Below are 21,802 nucleotides of genomic sequence, written 5' to 3' on the forward strand. Positions count from 1 at the left end.
CTCTAGGGAAGTGCCATTAGTGAAACAAGCTGCATTATAATCTGAATACCATTATACCGTACGTATACCTGGGGAACTTTTAAACGGCGGTAACAGGAAACCCCAAGGAAAGATCTGAACTATACCTCACGCTTTCATTAATATCTTTATGCAATGGATGTCTATATATAAAAGCAAAATATGTTGCCTTTCTGAATCTATACACCCACTTTTATTAGTGAGATGTTGCTAAATGTAATGGCAACCTTTTGTGTAAGAAAACATAAAAGACAGTGGGAACACTGTGTTGTGCTGTCATTGTGAAAGAAGCTCTTCTTCCTCTGCAGACATAGTACCAAGCAATGCTGAGGCTATATTCACCTTCAAATTCAAATCTGACAGGTTGCGGTTGCATTTTCTTTATTTTTTATTTTTTATTGTCATCTGAGGTACATTTGAAAGCTCATGGCAGTGAAGAATCTGCGTTTAAATGCAGGATATCCCACTAAGTGGTGAAAACAATGAACCTTTGTAATAGTGACATAACCTTTAACCTAGGTTACTGCCTAGGTAGTCGTAGTCTGCATCTAGGGGTGTGCATTGCTTTTTCTTTGTTTTTTGAGTTTTATGGTGTGTTATTTTCTATCAGCCAAAAGTCCATTAGTGCAGGTGTGCACTTCTTTCTAATTGAAGCATTTTCCTATACCATCACCATTAGTGTGTATTAGAATCCTGGCACCTGATGCCAACTTTAGCCTCGTGTGAAATCTATATGAGCTTCTATACTAAGATGGATATGACTGCAGTTTATACCTCTGTGACATTTAAGTGCTTTGTATTTTGTGCAGCACTTGTTCACGTGGGCTTCCACGAAATGCAGTCATCCGCCTAGCTTTACTGTACTATTTGAATAGTCTGATTTTCTCAGGTGAACCTCCTCTGCTTACTCTCTTTGCAAATTGCTCTGTGCTTGTTTGCAATTCAGTGGTGGAAATCTGAGATTAGATACATGAATTTCAGCCAAAGATCCACCTCATTCATCAAACATCATCATCTCTTTCTGTTACAGAGGCAAGGCAAACTTTATGTAGCCCGCTTAATGTACCTTAATCGGCTTTCCAACCATTAGCATAACTTGAGTAAAGGATATACAAAAACTGGCGCCCGCACAATGCACATGGTGTTATGCAGAGAATAACTAAGTTTATAGTTTTAACAAGCTGACTGTTTGTAATCAAGCGCTGTGTGTACATTTAACCAGCAGTTATCCACGATCCATGTATTTGCCCAGATTGATTTTGACTGTACCCATGTATCTATGCATAAATAAAGCATAAAGCAGGTTAAATATACTTTAACCTGCTTAATGCGTCATCAGTTACCACATGTCAAATGATTATATCCTCCGCTCACACTGATGCCCCTCTGTAGGTTTGTGTAAGTAATGGGCCCTTAAACTGTTCCGGCGTCAGACCCAGACGAGGAATTCACTCTCTCACCCTCGGAGCCCGGCTCATTAAAACATGTTTCTGCACTCGTCACATGGGACCCAACTTGCAAATGGTCTGCAAGAGTCACAGGCTATGATTTAGCAGAGGGCGTAAGTCACCACGGCGCTGCACTGAACTGACAGATTTTCTCGGTCGCGCTTCTGCATTTCAACTCCATAATTCTGCTCCAGGGCCACTTCTCAATAACCTCTCATTCTACGACACTTGATTTGAAAGATTTTGTGTTTTGACATCACACAGTGCATTTTGAGTTTGCCAGTGGCCTCATTGCTCTCAAGGGGTGGGAGCGAGTTGGCCTCTCTACTGTAGCACAAGCTGGCCAAACTCCCTTCTGTCATCGATTGTGAGTGCACTCACTTTTCAGTAGCCAGCACCATAGAGTAGCCATACAGACTGTGGACATCATAGTGGTTCCCCCAGGCCTGCTTGGCATCCATACACAGAGTCTTACTGTACATCACCTCATCCAGGATCTCTGGGGGAGAGAAAAGATGCAGGAGGTAAATAGATGGGGTAAAGTGAGAAGAGGTACGGAACTGAATACAAAGTACAGGGTGCAGTGTGGGGAAGGAGAGAGATGGGAGGAAAAAAAAAAGAGGAAGAAAGGGACAGGGAAAACGAGAGACAGTGATATATATTCCAATAGGAAGAGGGAACAGTGAGGAAATGAGAGACAGACAGAGCAATGGAGGGAAGAGGATGACTAAGGAGGAGTGCAATAAAAAGGTGGCACCAGGGGAGCATGCCTTTTCCAGTTATGATCATCCTGCCTGGGAAACAGTTGGAATAAAAGACATGGCAGAAGAGTCATTTTCGAAATTCTTCACCAGGGACCCACTTTTTTAGATGAGTTTTCCTCTGGACCTGAACTTACTTCATGAGCTATTGTGGCTAATTTATCAACTTTGTGCTCAGCTTTTGGGCTACGAGCTGCAAAGCCTGTGCCATCCTCTATGTCTTTGTATTGCAGTAACCTTCGAGTCCTTTGTTCAGACTGTTAGAAACTAGAGTTATGACTTTTTTCTACATAAGGACAAACTAATAATGTTGCCATGATAAAGTTTTGAGACTTAACCATGTCTCTAAAGGAACATACCTATTGCATATTGCAGAAGACTGTATAAGATAAGTATAAGTATTAAGTGCGATTATGGCTCAGAACATAAAAAGTAATGAGTCTTACTTGGAGTGTAGGGAGGGTAGTTGAGGTTGTTATCGGCACAGCCCTTATTCGATCCTTTCTTGAAATTAGCCACCTCATTCATGTCCTGTAAGTGCATCAGAGGTCATGTTTTTGGCAGAACACAATTAAAAGTTTAAACTAATCATTTTAACTAATAATTACAATCATTTAAGACATGCAACGAGTGTTGCAATTCCAGGATTCTTCCACCGAAGTGTTGAAAAGAAGATTTATTCACATCCAACATTTTACTTTTTCCTAATAAACATGAGTAAAATGACCTGGGTTGGATCAGGTGTTTGAAGTGAGATGGGGAATTATGTATATTTCAGTAAACAGCCTGAGTAATCAGGGAGCCAAATCCAAATTTTCAGCTGAGGAATAATTAACAGTACAAAATGAATTTCTGCCTGTTTTTGTGTCAGCCTCAATGTTTAACCCACAGTAAAGTAATTGCCACTGAAAATTGCAAAAAAATTTTAAGCTCACTGGCCCTTGTGTGTGTGTGTGTGTGTGTGTGTGTGTGCGCGCGCGCGCCCTCGTTGGCTGCAGAATAACGCCAATTTCAGAATATTCAGTTAGTGAGCAGCTAATCAGTGAATGCACACCTTCATTTTATTTATCTAAAATTGACTTACAATCCAGAGGGCATCATGTTTGATCTCCCTGGAGAATCGCTCGTACTCATCAACCCACCAGTCGATGCAGCCCTGGCTGGTGTAGTCTGGAAACACTGTCTCTCCCGGCCACACCTGAAAGGGACAGAATACGAGATGCTGCGTGTTTACAAGCCAAAATAACCAGTTTGGAATAAAACTGAGAACATTAGCTTGGCTTGTGTGAGCTTCCCTTCTGACGGTGTTCACTTCAGGTTTTGTTTTTTTGCAAAGCACAATGTTACACTTTCTTGTCAGGACCTCATTTAAAATTCAATTTTCTTTATCCTTTTTGTTTCGGTTCTAAAAGCATCAACAGTGTGTCTTTATCTTTCAGCCTACTAAATATTCTTCATGTAAACAACATGATGGGGCATGATCATCTCGGAGGATGTAGGCGTAGCGAGCTCCACAGAAGCAAAACACTAGGCCTATGGAAATGTCAAAGAAACAGCTTAGAGATGTGGAAATGACAAAGAAAAGAGAGCAGAAGCGAGATGAAATAAGGGAGGGGGTGGGATAGATGAGAGAGAGAGAGAGAGAGAGAGAGAGAGAGAGAGAGAGAGAGAGAGGAAGAGAACAGAGGAGAGGCGAAATCGATAATGCAATAGAAATCTCCAGACGTGACTGTGTGTTAGAAGTCGTCCTTAATGACATGTATTGAGAAAAATGATTAATCCACAGAGAAAGGCAGAGATTTTGTGTGTGTGTGTATGTGTGTGTGTGAACCCTTCTTTTAGAGCACGGTAGATATTAAATCTCAAGGTTGTGCCACTGTAGCTATCTTTTACCTTTACTTCCACTGCCAATAACTTTACAACCCAGTTTGTAGCACAGACATGAATCATGCTCATGCACGCTCACGTGCGCACACTCACACGTACATACACGCACACATAGATTTATAGGCAGATGTTTTTGGCATGTGGTCAGAACTCCAAGGTCAGAGCTTATTGATAGTACGACGCATTTTCCATCTTTCTTTCTTTTTTTTTCTCCAATCACCTCTTCCTTCCTTTAACTCCAGATTTTGTCTCTCTGACGTCTCCAGCTGCTCACTAACACCGACACCCCAGTAAACACTTTCTACAAATCTGCCGGCATTTGTAGTTGCATATCTCACTCTCTACCTTTATGTCTGTTTGTCTGTTTTTATGCTCTTCTCTCCGTCACTCTGCCTATCTATGTCATTACCTGTCTGTCTAACCCTCTCCTACCTGTCTCTATCTGTCCCTCCGCCTTCCTCTTCTTCAAAGTGTCTTTCTACCTTCCATCTCATCTGTCTCTTTTTTGTGTTTACCTGATAATCTGTCTCTGTCTGTCTCTCACTACAGCTGACTCCCTGTGTACCACCCTGTCACTCCACCACTCAGAAAGACAGCCAGTCTGTCTCCCTGTACATTTCCCTCTAATCTATTATTTGTGTCTGTCTGTCTGCCTGCACCTGCCTTTTTCTCAGCCCATGTTTCTGTCTGTCATCCCTACCTTTAAACCCACATATACTTGTTTTTTTTTTTCTTCTTTTTCTTTTTTTTGGTACTCCCTGCTGCTCTCTTTACTCCCATCCATTTTTGCCTCTGTGCAGTGAACAGAAATGTTCATCTGTGTGAGTGAGGTGCCGCTATGATTCTACTTGCACACTGAAACATATGGGCCAGCAGAAAAAGCTTTTATCCTTATCTTTGCAAGCAATTAGCTGTCTTAAAAGCAGAATAAATACCAGCCTGTCGCTGTATCTCCTTTATCACTGACACAGCCACCGCAAAGGTCGTTTTGAAAAAGACCCCAATGTTTTCATAACCAGGACACATACATTCATATGGAAATAAACTAGAATCAATTAAAATCACACACACATGCGTGCACAGACATAAAGCACAAACAACCAAGAATAGCTTCTCATCAAGAGAAATGGATACACATAGATCCACCCTCTCTATCTCTCTCTCTTTCTCTCTCTTTCTCTCTCTCTTTCTCTCTCTCCCCCTCTCCCTCTCTCTCTCTTTCTCTCTCTATCTCTCACATAGACACACACACACACACACACACACACTTACATACTGCCAGGGTGATGCGTTGATGCAGAACATTTTAAGATTAAACACTAATGCAGAATCGATGCATATGTTTGACCTGTTATAAACGGCATGAAAAAGTGATTAGCGGAGGGACTGGACCTAATCGCGTGTGTAATCAAAAGCAACACTATAAAAGCATGGCAGCAACACACTTTTACCCTCCACCCCTCTCTGCAGGGGAGACCATCCTCTTTGGGGAAAAGGATCAAAAAATAACATACCGGAAACTTGAACCTCCATTAGGGAGTATTATGGTTTGATGGAGACTGTAAAGAACCAGTCACACATACACATGCTTATCCACACAGCAAATGCACACACAGTATTTTGCTTATGTTGCATGATGACACATAATGTTCAACCACCCATTGCAGTTTGATTTCTGAGTCATGGAAGGTTCTACATACTGCACATTCAACAGTAATCTTTGTCTCACCAACACTGGATGTTACTCAGTTCATACTGATTCTTTTGATGGCTGATCCATGTTACGAACATCTCGGTCTACCTCAACCGATTAATCAGGATCAAATCGTGGTATTGCATGGATGAATGGAATTGAACACAAAGACATTGAGTGTCAGTTTCACAAACTAGCTACACTTTGACCTTTTACCTCACCAACAGCACAATGCTCAATTGCTCAATCAAGTGCTCGGGGCTAAGCATGCGCCCAAAAAAAAAAAAAAAAAATCATACCATTAAAACACTTCCACAGGCATTTACAAGTGATATAAAATGGAATAGAAGCATGGATTTATGACTGTATGTTCTTTAGAGTACCCACACACCGCCATTATAAAATTTACATACAACCCCAGGGGTTTTTCCCAAACCTTAACCAACCAAACCTTAATCATACCTTAAATTAACCATATTGTAGTCGCCATGCATGGATATTGTAGGGAGTAGTTGTTTAATAATAAAAGTGTTCAGTGAACAAAACTGGGGGTTTTGAAGACTTTTCCAGTATCAGTGTTTAGTATGATCTGTTTTGTTTTCTTATTGATCCTAGAGCAAGTCTGAGTGTAGGACTATTACTTAGGGACTCTAGATAACTGGATATGTTTTGTTAACCACATTATTATGAATAAAATCCATATGCTGTAGTGTCAAAATCCCCATCAATGTATCAGTTCCTGCCAAAATTTGTGCATCTGGCCACAATCATGCCAGAGCCAATTAAAATCATGGTTGATGCAAAGTGTAAGACAAAGTGGAGCATCAAGTGAACCTCCCTTTTAACACTTGTGGGCGACCTGTGCTTTGCAACATTAAGCCTGACCCATGTAGGACTGTGACAAGCCGTTTTCACATGATACAGAACGCTGGACATGCGTAGGATGAAAGCTCGGTGTAAAAGGGGCATTACCATCTGGAGGAGGGAAATCTTTGCTTGAATGGAGATAAGAACCTAATTAAGGGGCCACTAAGTGTACTGCTTCATCTGTATTCATGCCTCAGTTCTCTCTTGCAAATACAACTCACCTCTCCTAACAGAGGAGTTTTCCCATCTGATTCAGTGACCCAGGCATTCTTCTGATTCCCACGGTCATAGGAGTCATATGGTGCGTTCCCTACTCTCTTACTGGTAGCTACTGCAGGATCCTGGGGACAAAGGGATACACACATAAGAATATGAGATAAGATGGACAGAAATTTGCTTTCACATTAACTGTTGGAAGAACAATAATTTAGAGCAAAAACTTGTTGTGTGGCTGCCTCCATAATAGTTTTGACATTGCTAAATTTCTTTTGGTTGGACAGATTGGAGGTTAAAGTGAGTCGCTATCGGAAAGTGACGAGACGGAACGGCTCTAGCTGGTTAGCATGCTAACTTCAGTAGAAGTAAAGACGTGATAGAGACTAGAGTTAACTTTCTATTACTGGAGAAAGCTCTTGGTAAGTAAAGAACATAAGTTTGATGCTGAACTTGCAACGTTTATTCTAGACTGTTTAGGAAACGGATGTTGATGCTAACGCTGTCTATGTAGCAGCAGCAAAACTTACAACTAGATCCTCTAAGTGTCAAATGCATAAAACAACTTAAACTTTGTTCACAGTGAGGCGTTTCTTACCAGGATGAGGATGTATCTCTGCCCCTTCTCATGGAGGTAGTCAGCAAACTGAGGCAGCTCACTGAACTTGACTTTGTCATAGGTGAAATCTTTTTTATCCTCCATGTAGTCTATGTCAGTGTACTGAATGTCCTGCATGGGGAAGAAGAACATGCTATCTGTATGGGCACCTCATGTACATGTAAGACATGATCATTATATAGTTCAGAGGGGGAAAAAAAAGGTTCTGAATTCCTAAAAAGTTTATTTTCCCCAGTCTTGTTTTGAGATCATTTTTGGAGTACACTATGTTAACTTATTGAGTTTACTTCAAATAGGTTAGATGTCATTAGATATTCAAAGCTTAATTGGAGATGCTAAAATGCTGGCACGACTTCCATGTATTAAAATCCCATTTGCATCTTGCATAAGGGTAATAAATTCAAAATGACTCTTAATACCTCTTAAATGTACCCAGTCATGCTTCTGCTTCTCCGCATAACTTGGACACATCCACTCAAAATTGAGCATCTTCATTATGACTCCTAACACTGTATATACCTCATCTCAGAATCACTAATAATCCCACTGGTAAGCATTTGCATTATAAGCCTAATAGAAAAACAAAAAACATTTTAACTGCTAGCTTTTTTGTGCACATGCTTTTGCTGGACTTTTGGAGACCATGATGTGAATTGGCTAATGCGCTACTAAACCCTGGGAGGACAATGGGAATGTTAACACATTTTTTTTTTTTTTTTTGCCAGGATGTGACTTCATGCTTGCTCTCTGTCTGTCCGTTGTCTGCCAAAATCTACTTCATATCGATAGAGCAGATGGTTTGGAAGGCTCTGCCAGATCCTTCCTCTAATGGTAATCAGCTCCAGACATATTAGGGGGAATGTGATAATGCCCTCTGTGGTCTATCTAATGGTTATCAAATATGTCCCTGAGTATAGCAGGAGAGGAAGCAGCTGCATCCTAATGTCTTTGGATATGAAAGAAAGATTGGAGATTATCAGAGTGAAATATTGAGATGGGTTGGAAATTTGTTTGTGTTTGATCTTTAGATAAGACAGAGTTCAAACAGAGTCCTTGATTGGTGCCGTCATTACGGAGCTGTGATACAGTTAAAATGTTTTATGGGGATATATAAAGATTTCGATTAGGAGTTTACCTTAGTAATTAAGAAGCAAAAAGTACATCAAATATCACTGCTCTGTGCGGATGGGACTTCTTACGGTCACTGACTGTCAGCAGGCCCAGACGAAGATAAGCAGCAAGGCTCATTCCCAAGAAAATGTCAACCAGAACTGGTATTTCTCAAGTGTCTCAGAAGGGAAGAAGCGTTGGAGTAGTTTTAGCATTCAGATCAGGATGAATGAGATAATGAAAGGAACTCGGTCGATTGATCTTTGATCAGCGCTAACATTCAGTGACGCTTGAAAAATAGTGGTCCCGGGATTGAACCTATAGAGCCCAGCAGACTCTCCATTATTTGACAGAAAGCTGGATTACCCCGTCTAAGCTAAAGGCCATCCCTATCACTCTGACTGTCTGTCGAACTCCTGCTTCAACCTTCATATCACGTCTCCACAGATAGTGTAGCGGTTAAGGCTCTTGCCTCTGGAACCACACAGTAGTGCATGAGTGGTTCAAATTTAACAAGGGGTGCACAAGGTGAAGTATCGATCCCCCCCCCCCCCCCACCCCCCCCCCCCCCCCCCCCCCCCCAAACAAAAAATGAAAAAAAAAGGTTTGCATCAGCTAAAGAAACCCCCCACCCCTACATACTACACAGACTGTTAAAAATGCATATTTAGTCTGAAGAAAGGACATTGCTGAAACCTACTATGTCTCAGTGTTTGACGCCTGAAGTCACATTCACATTCAAAAACCTGCCCCCATTTTTGTCCCCAATTTTCTTTTGCACTGCAAAGAAAATCAATGACTGAAATAGAAATGACAAACCAGTATTGAGAAAACCATGACTTGTTTTCATTTCCCAGACTGTAATTGATAGATAATGATCTCCTGCTTCTGATACTTGGGGTGGATTTTTGTCACGCAATCTCTCACCGGCAGAGTTGTATGAATGGAGAACTTGCAGCCCTACCTTACACCTAGTCTGATATGGGTTTATTGTGCATTTTTATTGAGATGATAAACTGAGTGCAAACAAAATGTGACAGGAATTTATACGCTCAAGATAAACAAGATAGAGCTGAGATATTGAGTGTGAAAATGGCAAACACGTGAGGACATTTATGCACCTGAAATTCATAACATATCATGGGCAGTAGTGTAATATAAAAATATCAAATCTGTGAACAGTTGTTCCGCCCTTTTATCACAAGAACGTGAGGACCAAATCAGACTGGAACAGAGGCAGAAATGGGCATGATAGCCCAGATAGTCAGACATACTGCATGAAAACAGCATAAAAAAATAAAAGGTTTTAAAGAAAATTCAAGCATGCAGACTGGAGCTTACATATGGGAGGCCCACGGCACGGTTTCTCTCCACAGTTTTCTTGACCTCACTCAGGCTACCGTAGTCCCAGCGAGAAAGCTGGAAACCCAGTGACCAGTAGGGAGGAATGACGGGCCTGCCAATGAGCTGGACAGCATGATTGGACATATTGTTAATGCATTTGCCGTGCCAAGGCAACTCATAAGCCACTTTCGCACAGCAGAGTTGCTCAAAAAACCTGCGCTGCATATTTTTGCATTTAAAAAAAAAAAAAAATCAGTCATGGCTCACCTCAAGGAACTCCTGCACCACTTGTTCTGGTGTGTCTCCAAAGAGAATATAGAAGTCAAAGACTCCTCCAATTGTCCTGTAGGTCACAGCTGGAGCGGGCTGCAGAGTCACCTCTGAACAAGAGACATAAAAGTCAGACATGCTGTGAAACAATTTTGACAATATTCTTAAGTATAAATAATAACTAAAATGTCCTCTCATCCAGTTGTACACCAGCAAAACCTATTTTAAGAATTTTTCTCATTGTATTTATTTATCTTTTATTATCAGGACTTGTGACATCCCCACATAAACCTATACACCATCTATATTAAAGTCAGATTTTTTCTTTTCCTGTTTAATTATACTCGTATGCTTTTTTTTCCACCTTTAATGTCCAGATGTTACTGGCTTTTGTGCTTTTGTGTCACTGCTTTTCTTGAGGAAGGTGTTGTGTATGTGTGCCTGCACATGCATGTATTTGCGTGTTTCTATGGGCCAGCATGTGTGTGTTTTTGTCTTTTTTATCCTTACCCATAGCATTGCTGTTCATGAGGAAGACGCCAAATGACTTTCCGCTCTCATCTTCTAAACAGAGGAAGAATGGATAGTGTCCATAGAGGTTATGCATTCCCTGCAGGGAAGGCAAGAGAGACAGGGGGATGAAGGGATATGGAGAAGAGGTGCGAGTCGCAGGAGGGAAGTGGGAGACTTATTGAGGCTGAGGGGGTGACTTCACAGCCTAATCAGCTTACAAGACATTCAATTATAAGCCCTTTGGGAAGGAGAATACACATGTAGGGAGCTCATGTAAACATGCCTTACACAACACACACTCACACACATCCTAGGTAGACGTAAGTGTAAGCTTTTGAGCACACAATCTGTCTGATACAACAATAACCAAGGGGGGGGGGTGCATTACAGGGATTGACATATGTAAACAGTGTATTTATGACTATGTTTATATGTCTGCATACCATTAAGTATCTATGGCATTAAAAAGTGTTTGTACGACTCACCCCATTAGGGAAAGCGTCTCTGGTGAAGATGGGCCAAGTTTTCCAGTTCATGTCATGGCGATACCTTTGGTGCACATGCTCCCCAAGGCCGTAAATATTATGGGATGGAAGCTTAGCAGACAGCTGTAGGTACTGGTCTGCAAACACCAGTGGAGCCACTGTAGTGTCAAACCTAAAGGGGGGAAAAAAAAAAAGATGAAAAAATTGGGAAGTGAGAACACAGACTGATGTGAGAGATGGAGCAAAGAGATGTGCGAGAGAGAGCAGGTGAGAGAGAAAGTGTGCGAGTGTGAGAGACAAAGAAGAAAGAAAGTGAGAGTGAGATGCAGCGCGAAGAGAGAGTGGGAGTGGGAACGAGACAAGGACGTGTGGAGGAGTTGAGTTGCAGGAAGAAAAACCAGGGAGAAGACAGACCATGCCATCAAGCTCTAATAAGCCCTCTGGGTAGCATCTCTCTAGCCTTCAAAACAAGACATACACTAGTAGTTGAAAAACGGCGCCTGCTCTACCTGCATACAGCCGCAAAGACAAAGATCTGGAGACAAAATACACGAGTAACGGCTTCAAATGCAGTAAATATACATTGTTGGTGGATAGTCATAGCAACAAATGCATGCACACAGAAAGACAAACACCCAAATGGAATAAAATAGAGGCTATTTATATTAGTCTTTAATCGCATGACAGCTTAACTTAACACTGTCAGTCAGTAGGATGACTCTTTTCAGTGATTGTGTCTGTTAACAAGCAGCTTTTTATTATGACGGGATAACGCCCGCACACTATCCTGACAGGTTAAAGAGCAGAATGATCGTGATTGTCATTACACTCACTCAGTGGAATAAATACATTTTTAATGATGACCTGGTGCAATTTATGAAAAGTAAATATATAAACTTTGTTATCGCTCACTGTTCTTTATGGACTTTTTTAGTGCTGCTCATGTGATTATGGGAATATTATCAACTAGTTATGAAAAACATTAAAGAGTAAATGCGCTATTGTTTCTGATAACGGCACACAACAGCTGCTAAAGCTGGTCCAGCACAGATTTAACATTAACTTGAAGTGGGGCGAAAGCTACCAAACTTTTAACTCTAAATACTTTATATCTTGAGACTTAAGCAGATTAGTGTAGTAAATTACTTTTTTCCAACAAACTTTATTTATAATGTATAGTTCTCAGTCTGACTCACACTGTTGTTGATAAATGAGTCTGAACAAAGACGGGCCATTATAGGCCACTGTAGAGAAAAATGTTTTTATAAAAAAGTGTGTTGATTATTTCCCTGGAATAGGTTAACTATGATTAAGTCCCTTGGAACAAATATAAATGAATCAAATGAATACTGGTATTCCAAGATTTTACGAAGATCTTGTAAAATTTTCACCTTGTAATTTGGTGGAGTTGGGGGTCATTGTCATCCTGCAACTGGGAGACAGTTGCACTGGCCTCAAAAATAAAGTGGGTTCGCAGGCAGTGCCCTATGGCTGCCCTTTCTTAAAACAGTATTGTGAGTATAATGCAGAGGAGAAAATGTCACCTTTGGAATTAATAAGGTATAATCTTAAAAAGAGAGGCTCTTGAAAACCTTAAGTTTGACCCATCACCTGAATACGCCACAAATACACCGAGTGATAATGGTGATTCACATAACAAGTGGCCTCCACAAAGACAGGGCTGTGAGAGTAGAGGAAAGTTGGAACAATCTGATTACTAAATAGCCACTAATCTTCAAGGGCTAATCTTCAGAGCAATCTCACTGCTTCTGGTTGAAGGTCGTGCAGCTGTTGAGAAAGACAACAATCCTGTTTCATACAGCAGTGAGTTAGTGAGACAAGCCAAAGGTTGTCATGTGATATAACAATGATACTCTATTTCTAGTAATATACATATTTAGCTCTGCAGTCAAGATGAATGCAAATCGTAGAATTATTGTTTGGACAGTATGAAAATCTCTGTTGAATTAGCTGTAGCTTTTAACTTTCTCGAAAAGATACATGCGCCATCTACATTAAAGATAAATGTTTGCCTTGCAGGAAAATTTGTCATGCAACATAATTGGTAAACAGCTCAGATTCACAACAGAACATGGTGATGTGCAAAACACCATTAGTGTATAAAGTCATCACATCCTAGTAGTAATAAAACATGGGTTTCTATGCATTCACATGCCCCATATTCTATATAGCATTAATGATAATGATGGTTTAATGCCTAATGATGTTTATTACAAAGTGTGTGAGCAGCTCTGAAGATCTCCGACAGTGCCACCCAGGGCTCGTCAAGTGTTCCTTGGATTGATATGAACATAATTATTTGCCGCTGTGGAAAAACTAACATGTAACACAGGAAGGTGTCACACATCATTATGCGGAAATAATACATGACAATAGGATTATATGGTGCACAGACGGCATTACTGCATCAAATGAGATGCAAAGAATCAATGTTAATCTATTGTCAACTGTCAATTCTCAAGTCAGTAAGGTGACTATGAGAAGCCTCAGAAGCATGAAATTAGAAAACAAATATTCCATATATATATATATATATATGTATATGAAAATAAAATATGGAACTTATTTTGCTACCAGAATTACATCCACATAATCTACTGTCAACATAGATTGCCGCATCAGCTTCACCATTACAACCTCCTGCTGCAGTTAATGTTTCAGCTAAGAAATGCACTCATCCACATCTACAGGTGCAGACATAGTATATACCGTACATGTACAGTATATGCAATAGATTATAGTATATAGTAAGCATGCAAGCCTGAATGCACATTATGCAATTTTGTTGAATATACATAGTATGCATAGTCTGCTGTCTTTTGCATTTGCTTTACTGCTCACACACAACCTCCTCCGCCATCTAACTCAAACAGATGCGTAATGAACACACACACAGTGAGGACTCACAGGACTTTTTTGTTCTCCTTCCTGCGCACAGTAAGGCCAAAGGGTTTCTTTGTGATCTCAAGTGTGTTGCTGATGGGGCTGGATGGGTCACTGTTGAGGCTGCTGACGTGCTCATGGGGGACCTCGAACCTCTGCCTGTGGGCATCATAGATCTGAGGGAAAGGAAACAAACCATACAGCCAGTATGAGTGTGGCCTCATATCTCACAGCGATATACACAACAAAGTGCGAACATGACTGTTTCTGTCCTCTTTTGTTCTGTACAGCATTTGAGTTAAACATGCTTTGATAAAAACTGCTTTTGAAAATAATTTGACTAGACTGGATTTATCTCACAATTTCCTCTGTCGCTGTCAAAATGTGAATGTGTGTGTGTTTGTGTGAATGTGAGTGAGAATTTGTGTGCGAGAGGGGAGAGAGAGATGGTGTCGGTCGGTGTGCACCTTAAATCGGAGGCGATTGTTTGACTGCATTTCTGCGTGAAGTGACAGCTCTTGTATATCAGCCCCAAATAAAGACGGAGAGGCCATTCTCTTCAGCTGGGCTTTCATTACTGCAATTCAAACACACGGTGACAGGAGGGTAGAGGTTATAACATGGTGAAAAAGAATTTTTTTTTTTTAAGAAATACGTCACGTATACACTACTTAACTCCCCAAACGTACTACCAAAACTGTAGTTTAGTTTTAGGGTTTAAAGGAGTAGTTCATTATTTTGGGAAATATGTTCATTCAACTTCTGAGAGTTGAAATATGTTATATGTTCTTTATGTTTCTATAGACTATAGACAATTTCTTGACTGGGTGTACTTAACTTCCTTGAGGCTCTACTAGTTTCCTGGCAGCCTCATGGTGATGACAAGACATTATCAAATTCTTCCTTTTAGTACTTACATACACACCCCTTAAACAACGATCTTCTTTATTAATATTCAACAGGCTTCACATGTGACTGTGTCTATTTCATGATCACAATGTGCCCCATTGGTATCTGTAATTGTTCAGTGAGCCATGCGCCCACAGCAGCAGTTATTCAGTTAACGTAAGTGCAAAATAAAATATTTAATCTATTCCCTACAATGATGATTGAACTGCACAGATAAAAAAAAGCAAACTGCAACAATCCTCAGTTTGAGCACTCCACATAAAATTCATCAGGTGAACTGGGATGGGAATCCATTCAAACACAGATGTATTCCCAGGTTATCCATTTACCAGTATGATCAAAGGGTGCAATATGCTTACACAGCTTAGAGTCCTCAGTTGCCTCTGAGGTAATTGTGGGTAATTTGCATAGTAGCCTTGAGCGATACCACAGCAGCATGCATGTAAAAATATTTGAAGACAGTTTAACTTGTATAAGAAACAGCCCGTTCTTTTTTTATGTATTGGTTAAAGTCCCAGTTGAATAACATCAAGCGTATCTCAAGCAGAAATGATAGTTTTTGATAATGTTCCACCCAGTCTAAGCATTTGGCATTTTTCAATTTAACAACCTTTGTCAAAGAAAACAACCAATACTATACATATATATATATATATATATATATTTCCCCAACAATGCGGATTTTGTAGTTCAGACCTTTATATAAAATGTCCAATGTTTTTTGTCGCTTTTACACACTAACTTGAGTTCACATAAGGCAGTGAAATCAAGCAGAAAATAGAAAACCCTGCATTCTGCAAAGTCAATCATGTTTTCTGATATGTCATCCATGTCATATTTCACAGAAAACTATGCCTTAGGCAAAGTGAGTGGAAAAGGAAAAACGACGTGAAGAAGACAGACAGACCGACCGAAGGAATGTGGAGCAGTTAGAATTAGAAAATAAGCTAAATAGAAATCCAAATATTTTCACCAGTCAGTGAGCGCATGAGTGTGAAAGCAGGGTAGAGAGAGGGGAAATAGGGATTTACCAAAATGATTCGGCTGCTTCACCGATTCCACTGTGTATCCATGGTTGGTTGAGAAGAAACACCAGGGAACGTTTCTCTCATCCAGTGGCCCCCAGCAACATCCACGTTGTTCACATTTTTGCTGTTGAAGTGGGATGGTTGATACTATCATTATCATCATCCACATTGCCATTATTGTCATTGCATAATACTCTTAAAAAAAAAAAAAAAAAAAAAAAAAAAAAAAGTCTTGGTGGAATTTTGAGCCCCTTCTGAACACCCATTCCAAGTACTTTGGAAAAACGTCTCTCCACAAACGTGACTTCACATTTTTGGAACCCAAAGTCTTTCATACCTTGGAGGCTCCAGCATCAGGGAAACAGTCTACTCTCTCAGCCAGGGCAATGTTGGGACACTGAGGAACAAATACTTCTGTAGTTTCTGCCAAAAAAAATGAAATGTTTACTTCACTCCAGCACCAAAAGAAAAATTCAAAGTGAAAACCCTGTAATTTAATGACTTGGTATTCAGACTATTTATGAGTTTAAGATTCATAACCTTTGTAGGCAATAAACAGATTAACTTTACCAATTACTGTATCATTAGACATTTTGCCACATTCAAACTAAAAGTGCCTGTTCTTTTGAACTATGGCTGAAAATGTGCTAGTTGTCTGCTAATGATCAACAGTATGTAATAATATGTGGTCTTAGTATCTTTTAATGAGCCCAATTTTGCCGAGAAAAGCTAGATTTTATGTCAGACCCAAATCCAGAGAGAACAAGTAAGATTATGGCTATATATGCTTTAAGCTAGGATCAGTCCACAAAAAACTGTTATTTAAAAAAATTCTTTTGACTTATTTCTCACTAAAATCAGTTTTATTTGCTCCATCAAAAGGTGCCTTCAAGCAACTCCAAAGCCACCACACTTAGACGTCACATCTCTGTAATTAACTTGTGTGAAAATGGAAAATGGGACTTGCCTTTACTCTAGCACCATTCACTGGCTAGCTAATGCAGGTGATCATGATAGCACGCTAGCAGTCTTTTCCTGTGCTAGCTGCTAGCTGACTGCTACATGTTAAAGTTAAAAGGATACATTTAAAAAAAAGAAAAAATTGAAGTAATACTTAAAATTTATGCCTTAAAAAAATTTGATACTTTTTCTCACAATGTGAAGCCAGCGGATATAATAAATATATGTTGACACTGTCCTGTCACTGTCTGTTTTGTAGTACTTTTGTTTTATTAATCAAATCTGCTTGCACTGCTTAATGATTTCTTAACTTTTACGTTCAGTCGGCATTGAAGGTTACCAAACTCCACTCATAAAGCTTGAAATTCAAATGTGTTTTTTTTTTTTTGCCTTGGCAGGACTTATTAAAGAAACTTATTAAATGTTTTTGTGTACTGACGTATCAAAATGCGCACTTCAGCAGCCATTTCAGTGCGTTCACTTACCATCTTTAATGACTCCAGGTTCACCGGTGACAAACAGAATTATGAAAGCGATGGCTGCCACAGACATCAGCATGAACATGACCATTAGGGTCACCTCCAAACCCGAGAACCTCCTTTTCCCCATCTAACACACATAAACAAACAAGCACACGTATACATGGAAATACACCGAGTGATTACAAAGGCCAACATCATTAACACCCATTAATGACACAAAGTTTACTAAAGGCAAGGTCTCAGAGGTCTCAAAACCTTCCCTGCTTAATGAGGCCCATTGGCAGGACACACACACACACGCACACACACACACACACATGCACAAAACACTCAAAACACAGATCTGACACACACATAGGCTTCTTTTTCCTTGCAGTAACCTTGGACTCGGGGAAAGCTTTCTGAAGTTGAGAGAAGGTACTAACCTGAGTAAACAAAGGAGGAGGAGGAGGAAGTGAACAAAACTTTGAAAAAGAGAAACAGGGAGTTGACAGAATTGTTTGACAAGCCAGATGTAGTCTTTGCAAAGGCACCCATCATATCACTCAAGCAATTAGGCTTCACTCCAATGTACTCTTGGAGACAAAAACAAGGTGAATGTCTGTATGAGTGTGTGTGTGTAGGGGGGGTTTGTGTCTATTTGGGTGAATGAGGGGCTTATAGCCATTGTGTTTAATGTGCTGTGAAGAGCAGGCGAGGGCAGAGAGAGAGAGACAGAGAGCCAAACCTGTGCATGCCCCCATGTGTGTTTGCAATCAGCTGCACATCATAGAGAGACGCTGAAAAGCGCCTGCAAACATGCACTCTAACGCCGAAACACACAGACACAGTTCCCATGGGCACAGGCAGTTTAAAACATCCGATATTTCATTTGAACTTTTACTTAATACCTTAAGTTCACTGGTTACTTTGAGACATATCCTTAAAAAGTTAATGTCAGCCCAAGAGGCAGTTTGTCACCTGTAATTATCTTTAAGACTAGCATTAAATAGGTAGATCAGTGCAGGGTACAAAAAAAGGTGAAAAAAAAAAGAAAAAGAATCTGTCTCTGAAACCGTATTCAAAGCCCTCCATAGACATCTGTTCCCTGGGGCTGCATTACGATTTACAGTAGATTATTTACACTACTGGCAAAGAGATACACATAACCAACATTATCATTAACAAACTTAGTCGCAGTCTGTCCACAGTAATGTGCATAGAACTGCATAATTCAAACATCTGCAAGCTACAAAAAGCTGAAAACAGAATAAATAAAATGATTGCACTAAACCTTCATTTCATGCAAGTCTCTCTCTAACAAAAACAGACTTATTTTAATACAACAATATTTATATATTCATCATTGTCATGTGTTGATGTTGTAGTTATTAAAAATGAATCCCACCGTCACAGTAATAATCTGTCATCCAGCATTACATTGTAAATCACAGAGTACCATCAACACATGCTACAATCTATATCTCAGACAATGTTTACTTACTGTACAGTATAATATGAGTAATATAAGATAAAGATAATTAGTTTTTGGGCTGAGAAGCTTGACAGCGAGCAGCTGCTATCTTACCTCAGTTCTCTCTCCGATGTTCAGGGCAAAGAGCTTCCTAGTTCAAGTGAGATAGCGCCTTCTAATCCCCAGGATGTATTGTGGTCATAGGGACTCACCACTCCTTTGCTGCTTAAGTGTGTGCGCATGTGTGTTTTTAAAGTCTCAGCATGCAGCCCCCAAAGTCATAAAATGTTAGATAATCATATACACAGTGTGAGAAAACAACTACAGCCCAAAATCCCCATATCAGCTTGTTACAATCAACCCTGCTATCGTGTTTTACTCCACACTGCTTATGACTGTGTTTGCGAGTGAGTGTGTGTGTGTGTGTGTGTGTGTGGTTATAATTTACCAAGAGATTACTGTGTATTTTTGTTTTACGTAAGCTGTGACTCAGCAAGAGTAATCTTTATTCCACTGTGACAACATCACCACTTCTCAGTCATTGACACACGCATGCATACACACACACACACACACACACACACACACACACACACACACACACACACACACACACATACTTAATAGCATTTAGTTGAACCAGGCAAATTATTAGAGGATCTCATGATGATATGTTGGTAATGAGTCCACTGTGATCAAAGCCTCAAAGTTACTTTTGTATTGTACTCCGTAACTCTTGTAACTGTACTTCATAATGGATGATACTGGTGTCACTGTTGTTATATGTGGCAATAGGCATGCTAACTTTTACGTTTGAGCCCATGCAAATCATCTACTCAGACTCTTATAATTCAGTGTGTGACATGTATGCTGCTGTATAGTTAATATGTAGCTAGAGCCAGCAACTGGTTAGCTTAGCCTTGCATGAAGGGCTAAGAACTAGTCCAGCTCATAGCCACGCATAAAATGCCATATTGTCTTTTTTTTTTTTTTTTTTACAATTGGATGTTGTGTGGATTAAACAAAAAATGCATGTCGTTGTTTTACATTTTGTAAAGAGCCAAGTTACCTTGTTTCCGCCTGTTTCAAGTCTTTAGGTTAACATAAGCTAACTTGTTGCTGGCTCTAGCTACATATATACCGTACAGACCTGAGAGTGGTATGGATCTTTTTGGGTCTGAACATGATGTGGAAGCGGCCGATGGTCTCTGTGGTCTAGGGCCACTGTCTGCGCGTCCTTCAAACTCACCGTCCTCCGCACTTGTCTGTTGCTTCAGCTTGTCAGGCTAGAAAGAACGGCAAAGCTAGGGTTAAAATTGTGTACAGTTTTTCTATGGCTGGACATGCATCCATGCCAATATGCTCTGTAGGTTGGTGATGGCTTCCATCCATGTCATCCCAATAAACAGAAAGGAGAGGATCAACTGAATGAGCTATTCACTAGAGACGCAATCATCTCTTCTTCCAACACAGCGCTTGATTGCTGTGGACTATAGGATCGAAGAAGCAGAGATGAGCTCTGGTGAGTGTGTGTGTGTGTGTGTGTGTGTGTGTGTGGTGTGTGTGTGTGTGTGTGTGTGGTGGTGGTGGTGGGGGGGGGTGCATGTCCGTGAGACGGTGAAAGACGGAGAGTAGAAGGGGTTTGCATAACTGTCTCCATGATTTGGCTAAGATATGAAGCGGGTACCAATGACATAAGAATATCTTGGACTCTGTGTGTACATGTATGGAGATGTAAGCGTCTAAGTGTTTTTTTTTTTTTTTTCCTGATCATTCTGCTCACTCCTCAGTCTTTCTCTCCTTACAAATCCAATTCCACTCTGCCACTGCCAATTTCAGGTGCTCTCCCTCTAGAATGCAGCGCCAGCCGATTTCAATAGAACAAACTGAAATTGGCAATTCACTCCCCTGTATTGATCCAGTCACTTTAAAACTAGGCACTCCACATTGAGAGCTGCCAACCAACCAAGTTTATATATGTGTGTTCATGCGTGTGTGTTTGTTGTGTGTTTTGGACCAGAGATCCAGTATCTGGATTGTCTACCTTGTGGACCAGATTTGATCAAACCAAGATTTTAAAATAAGTTTAACAGTAAATAAATACTTTTTTTACTTTGCTTCGAGGAGGCTACTATCAGACATCTTCACCATTAACTTCTAAAATGTTTCTCTACTGGTTTGGAGTTGGATCACATATACTGCCATAGCTCTTTTTTTTTTAAATCTTATTTTGTTTTATTACTTTTACAATGTTTTATAATCTACATTGCCATTTTGTAACTGTGCTCTGGACGCACAATAAAACCTTTTCAAGGTCTCACTATAATAAATGTGTTCATACTGATTTTTATCTGGCATTGGCTCTCTGACTATGTGTCTCTCTACCTCTCAACATATTATGATAAACTAATCGCCGTTTTCTCTTGCTTGTCTGCCAAGTATCGGTGCACATTTTATCGCAATAATTTTTATGCAAAAATTAGTAATTAGTAATATTTTTTTCTTCTTCAAACGAATACTGTCAAGTTGTTGCAACAGTAACTGAAGTTAAAGGTTGGTTGTGCCAGTGCGATCTCCAGAGTTGAACTCCCAGAGAGTTGGCGGCTGGTTAGCAGCTATGGTCTCCTCAAAGTACTGATTTCAGTTCCTATAACTACTATTCTCAACTTATTGCATGCAATTCTAATTGGATGTTCTTCCAGCGGTCTTTGTCTTTTGTGCTGGCTAAATGTTGCTGTGTAATATGCTGAAAGCTGACAAGGTGTGGACGATGTAGATGATCAAAATTGAGTTTTCATTTAGACAGTATGCAGTACTATGCAGTACTATGCAGAGTTT

The 21,802-nt window shown here is 40.1% G+C and overlaps 1 protein-coding gene across 1 annotated transcript in view; it reads right to left on the bottom strand.

Moving 5' to 3' along the window:
- LOC111238462 (maltase-glucoamylase, intestinal-like) overlaps nt 1-19,337 on the bottom strand; it is a 75,008-nt gene extending 55,671 nt beyond the window's left edge. The window contains exons 1-15 of the mRNA XM_022767989.1: nt 19,079-19,337; nt 17,515-17,638; nt 16,407-16,492; nt 16,073-16,193; nt 14,600-14,709; nt 14,157-14,308; nt 11,229-11,400; nt 10,741-10,840; nt 10,228-10,340; nt 9,958-10,083; nt 7,486-7,617; nt 6,896-7,015; nt 3,312-3,425; nt 2,674-2,758; nt 1,848-1,965 (exon numbers count right to left, since the gene is read on the bottom strand). Coding sequence (XP_022623710.1) covers nt 1,848-1,965; nt 2,674-2,758; nt 3,312-3,425; nt 6,896-7,015; nt 7,486-7,617; nt 9,958-10,083; nt 10,228-10,340; nt 10,741-10,840; nt 11,229-11,400; nt 14,157-14,308; nt 14,600-14,709; nt 16,073-16,193; nt 16,407-16,492; nt 17,515-17,638 — 1,673 coding nt within the window. The 5' untranslated portion in view covers nt 19,079-19,337. The remainder of the gene's footprint in view (nt 1-1,847; nt 1,966-2,673; nt 2,759-3,311; nt 3,426-6,895; nt 7,016-7,485; nt 7,618-9,957; nt 10,084-10,227; nt 10,341-10,740; nt 10,841-11,228; nt 11,401-14,156; nt 14,309-14,599; nt 14,710-16,072; nt 16,194-16,406; nt 16,493-17,514; nt 17,639-19,078) is intronic.
- Between the last annotated feature and the right edge of the window lie 2,465 nt (nt 19,338-21,802).

This window comes from Seriola dumerili, unplaced genomic scaffold (genome assembly GCF_002260705.1).
Source record: "Seriola dumerili isolate Sdu_G_001 unplaced genomic scaffold, Sdu_1.0 BDQW01001344.1, whole genome shotgun sequence".
NCBI classification, from domain to species: domain Eukaryota; kingdom Metazoa; phylum Chordata; class Actinopteri; order Carangiformes; family Carangidae; genus Seriola; species Seriola dumerili.